General features: G+C 38.5%; 1 protein-coding gene across 4 annotated transcripts in view; it reads left to right on the forward strand.

Moving 5' to 3' along the window:
- Nucleotides 1–11,560, forward strand: part of NUP153 (nucleoporin 153) — a 36,010-nt gene extending 24,450 nt beyond the window's left edge. Inside the window, exons 19-22 of one of the 4 annotated variants that reach the window (XM_081324795.1) lie at nt 4,403–4,777; nt 6,216–6,491; nt 8,575–8,728; nt 9,213–11,560. In XM_081324795.1, the coding sequence (XP_081180921.1) occupies nt 4,403–4,777; nt 6,216–6,491; nt 8,575–8,728; nt 9,213–9,297 (890 nt within the window). In that variant the 3' untranslated portion in view covers nt 9,298–11,560. Of the gene's footprint in view, nt 1–2,331; nt 2,432–4,402; nt 4,778–6,215; nt 6,492–8,574; nt 8,729–9,212 lie in introns of those variants that run through there. The other 3 variants (XM_081324796.1, XM_081324797.1, XR_014026052.1) reach the window with 3 other exon arrangements.
- Nucleotides 11,561–13,095: the final 1,535 nt, after the last annotated feature.

Below are 13,095 nucleotides of genomic sequence, written 5' to 3' on the forward strand. Positions count from 1 at the left end.
AGAAGATACACCTCTAAAACAAGGGCCTTGATTATGGATTCACAGTTGCAAATTCATCACACAGGAACTTCAGCAGAACAGAGTTGAACTAAAGTACAGTAATATTATGAAAAGCCTAATTGAGCCAGAAAACAGATTTATCCAATAAAGGAATGATCTAATGGAAATAACTAATATTACAATCCACTGTTTCCACTCTTTAAATTGCAATATTAAACTGAAAATCAGAAACTCATCCCTGTCTAGGCTTGGATACCCATATTTGGCAAGGCTGTTCCCACATAATAGAATATTATGCTTGTTTTTCATTATAAGCATTGTACTATTTTCAGAATTTTTAATAATACAGGTAGAATCTAAAGCCAAATTAAAAAATAATAGGGGGAAGAGGGTATTTTTTACATACTATGACATAAATTTAACCTAAGGAGAAGGCATATCTTTAATAATTACTTATTATTTAGAGGTTGAATGTATCATGGTACCGTGTAATTTCCAAGAAAGCATATTGGAAGCTTTCCCAACATCCATAGTTATTATAGAGGCTGGATTCTGTTTTGACTTAAAAGAACAAAATTAATGCTTGATCGTATCTGAATACTGTAGCAATGTACAAAACTCACATGTTTGGTCTGAAACACCATATCATGGACACATTGAACCTACTTCTAGTTAAAAAGCTTTACTTTCAAACTGCCCAAAATCATATGGTTCGGAGCAGTAATATCCAATTCTTAAATTGGTAAGTTTTTTAGATTCCTACATCTGAACTTGATGACTCTCAATAAACTCAGCTTGAGCTGGATGTCCAAAAGGCAGAACAAGAAGCTGCAATCTAGGGGACAAAAGTGCTGTTAAAATGTTACCATCTATGTTTATAAAGGAAATAATTGTATAATTACAGCACATAGTTTTTCCTTAACTGGTTAAAAAATATAAATATAATGTTATCTCATTAAAAATTAAAGGGTAAGATTTATTTGAAAAAGCATCATAATAAACCTTTAGTAAAATAGAGTTTGAAACTCAAGATGAAAATATTGTTTTGGAAAGAACCAGTATCTCTTCAAAATGCCAAGGTAGGATACACACCGGTAAAAAAAGCATTTATAAAAATAAGCTCTCTCCTCACTTGTGTGTAATAGCAGTAGTTCATCATCTCAAGCATTTTATTCTTTGGTATTATAGGAATCTGATGTTTTGATTTTCTAATTGAAGAATTAAACATGATTTCCGATGAGAAACGTACATTCTAGCCTAATAACCACAGCTGCCTGGAATTCTACAAAAGAGGGATGGATTTTTCTTTTTGTTCACCCAACATAAAAATCAAAGAATGAGTGGAAACTCCTCCCACACTCTTGCTTTTTTACAAAAAAGCTCTGAACATTTTTATTTTAGACTCATATATCCTCCTTTTTCCTACCGCCCAACGATTATAAGATTATCATTCTTATCAGCTGTGTAAGACTGAATGATTAAAAAGAGATAAAACTTGTCACCAATGCAAGTTAGAACATGTTCAGGTTGGTGAGAAACTGTAGTTTTCTATAACAAGAAAATGATTATAGAAATTGAATACCAATCAGCATTCACATCATAATCAATATAACTCCGTTTGAAACCAACAATCAGAAATATTGGTAACCCAGAATCAAGTAAGGCAGCATGACGTAATAGTAGGGGAGGGGCAGTTGATAAACACAATTTGAAATACAAAGTATGTTGGTATATTGGCAATTAAAAAACAGATTACCATATGTACTGGAGGGTAAAAACAGAAGCAAGGATAGGAAGAAGTGAAAAGAGAAATATATAAACAAAGAAGGGAGTGATGTGCTTTACAGCATATGCAATGGAAAGGGGGAATCTAGATAAGACGGTGGGGAATATTTTAATGTTAAGAATAAAAAACAATTTGATAAAAGGAATTTAATAGCTAGATGTCAAATGTGATAAAATAATATTCAGGTATTGTTTGATTGTCTATTTAAACATTCATGTAGCTGTAACCGCATTTAGTTTCTTACAGTTTCCATGAACATTGAATATTTTCCCAAAGTAATGTATAAATAGATTGTAATTCTATGGAAAGTCCAGAATTCAAACTAAATAAGTACAATTATGAGCTTTTGAACTTGGTGTAGACTAGAGTCAAAAGAAGCATTAGACTGTTGAAGTTGAGTGAGAATGTGTAGTTATTCATGCTTGGGTATTAATGAATGAATTACCTCTTTTGAGCTGAACTTATTTAAGGAATTATAGTGGAAATGACTCGCTAAACTGAGGTGTTACAATTATAGCATCATTATTATTATTATTTATTACAAGGGAAAAGAGAATGAAGACACAAAATTCAGTCCCAACATAAAATAGATAAAAGATGGAAGAGGAACTCAATGTAGAAACAACAAGGGGAAAACATGATCAAGTATGTGCAGAACATATAGTGTAATTGAGAACAAAGATTTTTAAAGGAGCAGGAAAACATATATGCAGCATTGTTCTGATTGCAAATTAGTGAATGAAAAAGTTTCCTATTGTATATGGGTACCAAGAGGTAAAGGTAAAATTTTACTCCTCTAGTTGATGCCGACTACAGAGAGTGGTGTTCATCTCCATTTCAAGGCCATTGAGCCAATGCTTCCGAAGACATTTATCTGGTCATGTAGCCAGCATGACATCACAGAAAGTTACCTTCCCACACAAATGATACCTATTTATCTACTCACATCTGCATGCTTTTGAACTTCTAGATTGACAGGAGGGTACAAAGAAGAGATACATAAATATAAACAGTATATCTTGAGCATTTGTTTATTTATCCTAATTTAAAGGCTGCCCAACTCCTCAGTGTGTCAAGGCAGCTTCAAATAGAAAAAACACACATGGAGATATGAGTAAAAAGAACTTTGACCAGCTGGGAAAACAATACCCCAAGCCATTTATTCAACATAACAAATGGCTTCCCGATCACTTTATCCTAAGACTTCAGAGAATAACCAGGTTTTTTAAACAGATTCCTAAATGTCACAAGGGTGAGAGCTATGCAAATCTCCAGGGAGATCTCATTCCAAAGGGCAGGCACTGCAACAGAAAAAGCATGATTCCTGTGGTGACAAGATAACACTGATTGATGAGACCTGATTTGACCCAGTTTGCTGTATCATAAGAGACAGGCAGAACACAATTGGAGATAATCCCTCAAGCCACACCCTATGCCAGGGGTAGGCAACCTCGGCTCTTTTATGACTCATGGACTTCAACTCCCAGAATCCCTGAGTCAGCTCTGCTGACTCAGGAATTCTGGGAGTTGAAGTCCATGAGTCATAAAAGAGCCGAGGTTGCCTACCCCTGCCCTAAGCAGCTCTGGGTTGAAATACAAAGATTAACAAAACATTTTAAAGACTGACATTAAACTAAAACCAGAGCTTTTCTTGGTGGGAGTAATGGACAAACAACTGGAAAAAACTTACGGATAATTGCTTTGTGCATGGTAATTGCAGTGAGATTATTAAAATACCTGAAATACTAAAATAGAGGAATGGTTGATGGTGACAGAATTTGCAGAGATTCAAAATTGACCTGTTTAATTAGAGAAAAGACAATAATTACAGAGGTTAGGGACTGGAAATCCTTTCTGGACTTTTTGCTGAAATTGGAACAAAATGCCCTTGTGACTTGTGAGTTTAATGATTAGAAAAGATAGATAATGGAAAGAAGGGAGTTATGATATAACCTTAAAGAAAGAAGCTAACATTTGAATACATTGATAACTGCTATAAAGAAGATTAGAAGACATTTAACGAAAATTAATTTTAAAAAATGAGAACCAATATCTTGAATTACACTTGGAAGCTGACTGGTAATCATTGCAGTTTGCAATGCAGTGGGGTTCATAAGGACATCTATTTATATATTTTATAGATTTATGTAGCCACCAATCTGAAGTTTGTGATTCTGGTTACATAATGTGACCCTCCCATGTTGCCTTCACTACTACATTTTGGATTAGCTGTAACTTCTAGATCAGACATGTCAAACACAAGGCCCGGGGGCCGGATGCGGCCCGCGAAGTGGTTTCAACCATGGTTCAAACCATGGTTCAAACAAAAGAGGAGTGCATGTTTTATTAAACCTGGCACTAACAGACAGGAGAAAGCATGCAAGTACATGTTTTCAGTATAATAAACCATGGTTTGGATAGAGATTAATTTAATCGAATCATATCATTCAGTTACACAGTTGGGTAATACTCTGTATAAAATGCGTTGGGAATTCTTCACTAAATGAGTGTATAATCCCTGGTATCCTCTCATCCCTTAGAACCCTTTATCTCTTTACAGCATCAGTAGCCATCTTCATCGTTTGTTTCTAACTTACAATTTGGTTTACGTTTTAGATCCAGCACCAGCAAAGGAGCCATTCACCTTCCTGAGTAATACTTCTTCTATTACTCCTGTGCCAAGTGTTTCTCTTGGTGGCAGCAGTAGCAGCAGCAGCACGATATTTAGCAGCACCCCTTCTTCCTCAGCTCCCCCGCCAGCATTTTTATTTGGACAGGCCACCAACACTGTGAGCAGTTCTGCTTTTGGTAATGCTTCTGATTCAAATATCACAAAGTCTTTTGGGTTCTCTCAAGACAGCAAGCCACCAACAACCACTTCCGGGGCAAGCACTCCTGTTCCGTTCCTCTTTGGTTCAGGCCCCCCCACTAACATCACCGCTAACACTGGTTTCGGTTTTGCAACACCTACCACAACAGCGCCTCCTACAGGTATGCTTGAAAATTAGAAAAGTGACTATAGAAGAAACTAGATTTCCAAATAAGAATTGCGCGGAGAGTTCTGAGACGATTAAAATATGCAAAGGCTGAATTTACAGGCTATCTGTGGGATGATGATGCTTTTTGGTAATCAGTTTAAAACAATTGTTAGTGAAAATATTATAAGTAATCATTAACTTCAGTGATATTTATCAGCTTGTTTAATCCTATTAATGGCAGAAGAACCTATATAAAAGCTATTGCAATAGCATGAGCTAATGCAATAGCTTTTACATCAAGCAATTTCATCAGGTTTTTGAAATTATTCTATTTACTCAGCTAAGTTTTTTTCTGCTTTTTTTTCTATCTTGCATTATGCCTGTTTCCAACTAGCTATGTGTTCTTTAACAGCATGTTTATTTTTTTTTCAATTGCTTTGTTGCACTTACTATAGCTCTGTTGGTCTAATTATAGAAATGAACTACAGTATTACAATAATTAACACATGTAGGCATTTTTCAATAATGGATGGAATAATGTTTGGATGAGATATTTGCTCTTTCACAGATCAGTGAGTTAAATGTGAACGTGGGACTGAAATGTTATATCCTTGTTATCTTAGAAAATGTATAATAAAATGAATAAGCTTGAATTATGGTATGTTTTAAATAAAAATGGAACTGAAAATTTGTTGCTAAAGGAAAGACTAGCTGTATATTATGGAAGCAAAGAAGGAAGTAGGAATATTCTTTATTGGCCAAGTGTGATTGGACACAAAGAATTTTTCTCCAGTGCATAAGCTCTCGGGGTACATACAAACCACAAAGTAATAAGTCATAGGTCATAAATCATAAGATACCAATAGGAGAAGGTTGTAGGAAAGATGAGACAGATGAGAAGGATAATAGCAATACAGCCCTGTTACATGGGTAAGTATCTTTAGGCATAAAACAGTGCTGTGAGATTTAAGTGTTTATAAAAGATGGGGAATTTGAGAAATTCTAAGATGTACAAATGATGATGAAAAGTAGTTCATTACGAAGAGTGGATGGCAAAAATGGAAAACATGGCTGAGAGTAAGAGTGCTTGTTATACGGAACTGAGAGTCAAAGATGTCAGAAGAAATAGAAGTCAAGACTGAATGGATGCTGAATGAATATGGACTGAATTTAAATGTCATTGTTCAGGCACATAACTGGGGTAGATGAAATTGCAAAACAGAAGAAAGGAAAATGTGAAGGAAAAATGGATGGGTCAAGAAGAAGGGTGAGGAAAAGCAAAGTCATGGCTGGATGATGTCAGAGAGATTATTATCTTCTGCTTTCAATGAGTTTGCCTTGTTGGTTTGCCCCTCTGTGCTTTGCATAACTCTAGATCCTGAAAGAGAATGGCTGATAGGTTTAAATGTATGTGTAGTTGCCATGTTTATTCTGCTCATTTGTTTTTCTAGGTTCTTCTTCCTTTGTGTTTGGCTCTGGATCTTCAGCTTCTGCAGCCGGTCCAGCTTTTGGTGCTAGTCAGACACCAACATTTGGTCAAAGCCAAGCCTCCAATCAGACCAGTACTCCAACCTTTGGATCACTTTCCTCATCTTCATTATTTCCTGGTAGCGCTCTGCCTGCTCCTCCAGCTTTTGGGACTGCATCAAGTGCTGCCCAGCCTTCTGTCTTTGGACAGCAAGCTAACCAACAACCTGGCTTTGGTTCAGGTACAGCTCCTGGTACTGGTAAGTTCAAACTACAGTTTTCATTCTGTAACTAGTTGTGTTCTTTGAAAAGCCTATGTTTGGTTTTCAACTTTCGTATCTAAAACTCTGAAGACCAGAGTTAGTATATCTGTTTTAACTTCCAGATGCCATCTTTGTAAGATTTGAGTCAGACATGTTCCATTTGGCATATTTCCCTCATGTTTGAATAATTTTGGATGCAGAAATCCTTTTTGTTCCTCTCATTATTTCCAGCTGCTTTCTTCATCCATGCATGGTGGGTGCCTCATCCCCTTTCCCCTTGTCTTCTGCATGGGTGCTTCATCCATATGTGACTATTATTAGATCAGTTCAAATCATAATATACAGATTATGAATGCCAAATTTCATATTACTAGCTTGGAAAATACTATTTCTGTGAGCAAAAGAATTTTGATACATATAATGTCAGGACTTCTTGGCAACATCTAATCCAATTTTTCCTGTAAAACTTTGTGTCAGAAGTCAATATGAAACTTAGCTAATTGTAATATATTTGAATGAACATACAAAGAGAACTAATGCTCTAGTTCTCTTTGTATGTTCATTCAAATCTATTACAATCAGCTAAGTTTCAAATTGACATCTGACACAAAGTTTTGCAGGAAAAATTGGATTACCGTATTTTTCGGACCATAAGACGCACCTGACCATAAGACGCACCCAGTTTTTAGAGCAGGAAAACAAGAAAAAAAATATTCTGAACCAAATAGTAAGAAAGAAAGAAACCAAACCAAATAGTAAGAAAGAAAGAAAGACACCTGCATGCATAGAGAACATCACAGGACTGGTGGCCAGTGCAGCAGCAAATTTACCAGTAGTCTGTGTTTTGCGTATAACAATGGGCTCTGCAGCGGTGGTCAAAAAAGTCAAGATGGAGGACACCCCTTAATAAATGGGGATACAAAAAAAGGGGCCAGGTCTCCACAAGGTGCAGCTGGAAAGATGGCAGTGGAGGCGATCCGTCCACCGCCCCTCCTGCTCTTTTCCGCTGGGAGCCCGCAAACGTGTGAATTACCGGTAGCTCTCCTCGAACGCCCACTTCTCCCGCGGTACGAGAACAACCCTCATGATTCTTTCTCTACGCACCCCACCCTCGCCGCGTCCCCCACTGTCGCGCAGTGGCCCTGCCACTCAGGAACCTGCATTTCTATTGGCTGGTCAGCAGCTCGGCGTGCTGGCTTCCCCACCTCCACCCTCCACCCCGTGGGTTCCGTGTCTCGGTGCACGTGTATACGCAGCAGGGCTGTGTTGAGAGCCAAGGGAGGAGGAGAGGCGAGGAATGTGGATGGGGCGGTTTGAACAGCAAGCGCTCGATTTAGCCAAGGGGCTTCTCTATTTTCGCTCGATCCAAGAGAGTTTTTAAACCGGCGGAAGCGCTCGGGGGAAAGGAAGAAAAGAAAAAAAACCTTCAGGCACGCCCCTGCATGGGAAGGCACCTGCGCCCCCCCCCGTCTCTTTCTGCCCGGCGAGCGAAGGAAAGCCCCGCAGCCTTCTCGCCAGAGGGCAGGGCAGGGTGCGCGCAGGCGGTGGCGGGCCTCCTGTCTCCACCCCGGGAGGCTGGATGGGGCCAGGCAGCGGCTCATCCCGGCCGGGAGGTGGCAGTGGTGCCAAAACTGCCTCGTAGCCTGCCGCCAGGACGGAGGCGCTGGCAACGCTCTTGGCTTAGACCTGCCAAGCAGGAGGAGGAGGAGAAGAAGAAGAAGAAGGCAGCTGGGTGGCCCGGGTGTGCGCGCCCACTCTGCTTTGCGGTTGTCCTGGGGAAGGGAGGCCGTGGACAGTAAGCGGGCGCATGGGACCCCAAACAAATGTTCTGGGGTACCACAACTTCAGACCATAAGACGCACCCTCGTTTTCCCCCCACTTTTTGGGGGCGAAAGTGTGCCTTATGGTCTGAAAAATATGGCAGATGCTAAATTAGTAGTTCATATAATAAAGGTTTATTTGTTGTGATGGAATGATGTTATGGAAGATACTAAAAAAAACATTTTCTGTCAAGAGAACTAATTGTTTCAAGGAAAACTCTTTGGGGATATATTATTAAATCCCAGTGTTTGCTCTTTAGGTCAAGTATTCCAGTTTGGAAGTAGTACTGCTAATTTCAACTTTTCAAGCAGCAGTCCAGGAATATTTACCTTTGGTGCAAGTTCAAGTGCACCAGCACAGCCAACAAGTTCTTCAGGATTTGCATTTACTCAGGCTTCATCATTTAATCCGGGGTAAGAAAAAGTTCAAAACAGACTTGTACACTATTGTGTTATTTATTATATTTTTTTGGCATGGAAATTATTATCTATGAAATGCTTTTATACAGTGGAGAGCAGTGAGCCATGGCATGAGAAAAAGAACGTGCAGTTGGTATGAAATGAATGGCATTAACTTCAACTGTAAATGTTATTATATTTGCTGATATTAGAAAAACATTGTTGATGTTGTTATGCTTAGAATATTAGTATTTTAAACTGATCTTATAGAGCTCAAAAGATAAATGTAAGTTTTAGAAACAGAAAGGTTGAGATTCAGATTCATTAGCTGGAAATTATAGACTTCATTTAATTTTTAGAAAAGTATTTCTTTGGTAAAACAAACGCTTGCATCTATTTGTATTTTACAGTATACTTGTTTATGTTTCTTCAGCCCTACTAAAATCTTTCAGATATGTTATTCTAAGTTCCTTACTGTTGATTTTTCCACCTCCCAAAGCAGGAATAACGGGAAAAGTACATTCTCCATTGGATCTTCAGTGACTGGTCGGAAGATAAAGACGGCTGTTAGACGTAGAAAATAAAAAATATTAATGATTGTTACAGACAGCAACTCTCTTACCACAGCTGGTTGCCCTGCATTGTTCAGTTCCTGAATTGTACCTCATGTTGGGTTTAGCTGAAGCCAGGTCTGCCTAAACTCTGCTCGCTTTTTTCTTCCCATTTAGTTTTTTTTAAAATAATAATAATAATAATAATAATTAGAATTGGTGGTAGGGAGGATCTTGAGCAAAACTACTTTAGAATCCAGCAGTTTTCCTTCCCTGACTTGGCATGGTCTGGCTATAGATATAAATATAGCCTGCACAGCGAATGGCTTCATATAATACCTCTGTTTGCACCACTTTGTGCGCTCTTCTGCGTTTATGGACAGTTCAAAATTGTAATTATATTAGAGAGGGGAGTCTGTATAGAATAGAGAATGTGGATAATGAATTTTCTTTGCCGAGTTTGTGCTGATGTATGTGTGAAGTGAGCGAGTTGTGTGTATAGTCCACTAAAATTTTCTGATAGAGGAAGAATGGTTAAAGAATAGTCCATGCTAAGGACTAGTTAGATCAGTAGTATTTCATTCAATAATTATATGCTGTTTCTATTTTCACTCTTACTTCTTATCACCTGTCTCGCCTTTTCATTATTTTATTATGAAACAAATGTGTAAATACTATTCTGTTTCTCTCTGTACTTTGACATAACAAATCTGTGAACTTGAAATTTTAATTTTGTGTGTTACTGCAAATTTTTGTTTAGTATTGTCTCAGATTTTATTATGTAAATCTCATTATTCAAAGTTGCCTAAATCCATTAAAGACATTTAAAATTGGGAATTCTTAAAATAAATTTATTGGCTTTTCTGATCCATTTTTGTTTGGACCAAAAACCAGTATTGTACAAAGTGTTAAGTATATATTTTTATATTTACAGAAATGGACTCTGGTGACTTTGGATAATAAGGAAAAGTTTAATATTAAAGCCATGTTTATTACAGTATAATTAACATGTTATAACCATGGGATAAATGCCATCAATAAAAATTAAGAAATACACTGGTCTGAATTTTAATACAGATGTACATTTTGTCTAAGTCAATCAGTAATGGTTTATATCTTCTCAATAGTTAGATTTATGTCTGTAGTATAGAAATTTTGTTTCTGGCATCTCCCTATTCAACCCATACTGGCTCCCCCCTTTGCCAGTCTCCATTTCCTGCTAAGCACTTTCCGGGTCTAGGACAACTCACCATGACCAACTCGCCGTGGGACAACTTGCCACGGCCAGGTCACCATGGGACAGCTCACCGCGGGACAATTCAGCGCTGCATTAATCATTTCATTCAGTTACTTTTTATTATTGTTGTAACTTTTTATTTCTGGATTGACTTTATTTCATTATTGGCCAGAGTTCTGTTGAAATTAATTTAACTTTCGTATTTGTCAAATTGTCCTGTGTTGAGTTGTCCCACGGCTTTGTGGCTGTGGCAAGTTGGCCTTTAATGAGTTGGCCCATTCCACAGCCATCCACCGGGCTATTAACCACCTGGCTTGGCCTTCCCCCATTATTTCCCCCCCCTGTCAGCACTGCACACTAAGATGTTTTCCAGTTTGTTCTCACATAGTTTCCCCACCCCCACTGCCCCCTGCCTGAAATTGTTTTTCCCAGCCTAGCCATCTGCTCAGCATGCCAAAAACTGCAACTTTTTTTTGGGGGGGGGTGTTATTTGCTCATTGTGAAAAATGAAAACAAAACAATGTTACACCTTTAAAAAACATGGTGGTTACCATGATACTGAAAAAATAAAGTGTTACCACATTGAATTGTGGCTATACCCACTTTCAGAATAGATTCTTTAATAGGCAGTTGCAATCAGTGAAGACTGCAAATTCCTAATAATTCATTTAACTAACACAAAACAATGTATGGTGGTTTGTTTTGCTGCTGGTATGCTTGTAAATAAGGCAGTGCCAAATTTTCTGAGCCAGAGTTGAAAATAATTACTAATCAATGGTTAAATGTTATTGTTTAAAGGCTTACAAATAACAATGGAAATCTTACGTTTTATTTATTATTTTGTTTATTAATCAAATTTATATTGCTGACCATCTCACGAAAAGTGATTCTGAGTGGCGTACAATAATAAATTGTTGATGCCAAGAACCCAGTAAAATTTAAAAAGATGTGGGTCATTGGTTAATACAAGGATTGTATTTTTTTTATTTCTACACAAAAGTTTGCATCTGTACAGAGTCAGTTATGGAAGATTCTGGAAATAATAAGTGGATATTTCCATCTCAGATTTATTCATTATTTATTTAACAGTTTATTGTACTCCTTTGTAGACTAAAGGCAGTTTACAAACAGCAAAACACAAAAGCAGCAAAGCCAAACTAATTAGCCAATTAAAGGGTGACCTTTATTGATGTTTGCCAAATGCCCTCTGGAATATCCAGATCTTTCTGAAAGCCAAGAGGTTCATGGTGCCCTATATCTCAGTGGGCAAAGCATTGGAAAATGTGGGGCAGCCAAGGAGTTGCATCATTTGATCTCTACCCCCCTTCACTTCTTTAGGTTGGGGGTCCTCGGCAAATCTCCTAATTTCTTTCCAAGACTTTGGGCCATCCAAATGTAATCGGGAGCCTGTAAGGAGCCAGAAACTTAAGTAGTATGGGCCTCAAAAGATATACCCAGGACTTTGAATGGAGCTCAGATGCAAATTGGCAACTAGTGTAGTGACTATAGCATTGGTGTTAAGTGGCTAAATCTGCTATCACGGGTTAGCAATTGGTCACTGCACTAGGGGCCAACTAAAACAGGTCCTCTTTAAAGAGATTAGCTTAGAGGGGAAATGGTGAAAACATGTCACTGTCGTCAGAACAACCCAAGTCAAATAAGCTCATGGTTGGCACAGCTGCCCAAACTGAGCAAAGTATCACCTCCACCCTCCAAGCTGGTCACAACCAACATCTGTTCTAGCGGGAACTGAATCTAGAAGGACACCAACCTGTTGAGGCCTTACTGGACATGTCTGAGGAAGAAATAGAACCAGGTGGTCCATCTTGGGATAATAGTCCCAGATGGGGTGATTCCAGCAGTTTTGACTTAACTCTGGCTGAGGCAGATCCAGCAATCCATCCCTACCTGCACCTCTCAGAAAGTCAAGTCCAGCCATGCAGTCCTAAGCAGAGGCATGCTTTAATGATGCAATAGAGGATAGACTGCCCAAAGAGCAGCCAACGGGAGAGTGGATTCTGAAGAGTAATGTGCATTTGGGTGGTTCAGTTGGCTTATTTGTTGGCCTTCCCCTCAGAAAAAACACAGAACAACCCAAGCCCCAGCTCTGTGTTATTTGGATCTTTGAACTCTGGATTCCATCTCTGTACCGCTTGTCCTTTCTCTTGGATTTGTCACATTTCACAGGCTTCTGGTTTCGGAGAGGCAGAGGAGATAGAGATTGCCAACATATGCTGGATCATGGAGAAAGCTAGGGAGTTCCAGAAAAACATCTACTTCTGATTCATTGGCTATGCTAAAGCATTTGATTGTGTGGATCACAACAAACTCTGGCAAGTTCTTAAAGAGTACCAGACCATCTTATTTGTCTCTTGAGAAACCTATATGCAGGTCAAGTAGCAACTGGACACGGAACCACTGATTGGCTCAAAATTGGGAAAGGAGTCCGGCAAAGCTGTATACTGTCGCCCTGCCTATTTAACTTATATGCAGAGCACATCATGAGAAAGGCAGGGCTAGATGAATCAAAAGTTGGAATTAAGATCGCCGGAAGAAATATCAACAACCTAAGATATGCAGATGATACCACTCTA

The sequence above is a fragment of the Vipera berus genome, assembly GCF_964194415.1.
Source record: "Vipera berus genome assembly, chromosome: 3".
Lineage (NCBI taxonomy): Eukaryota > Metazoa > Chordata > Lepidosauria > Squamata > Viperidae > Vipera > Vipera berus.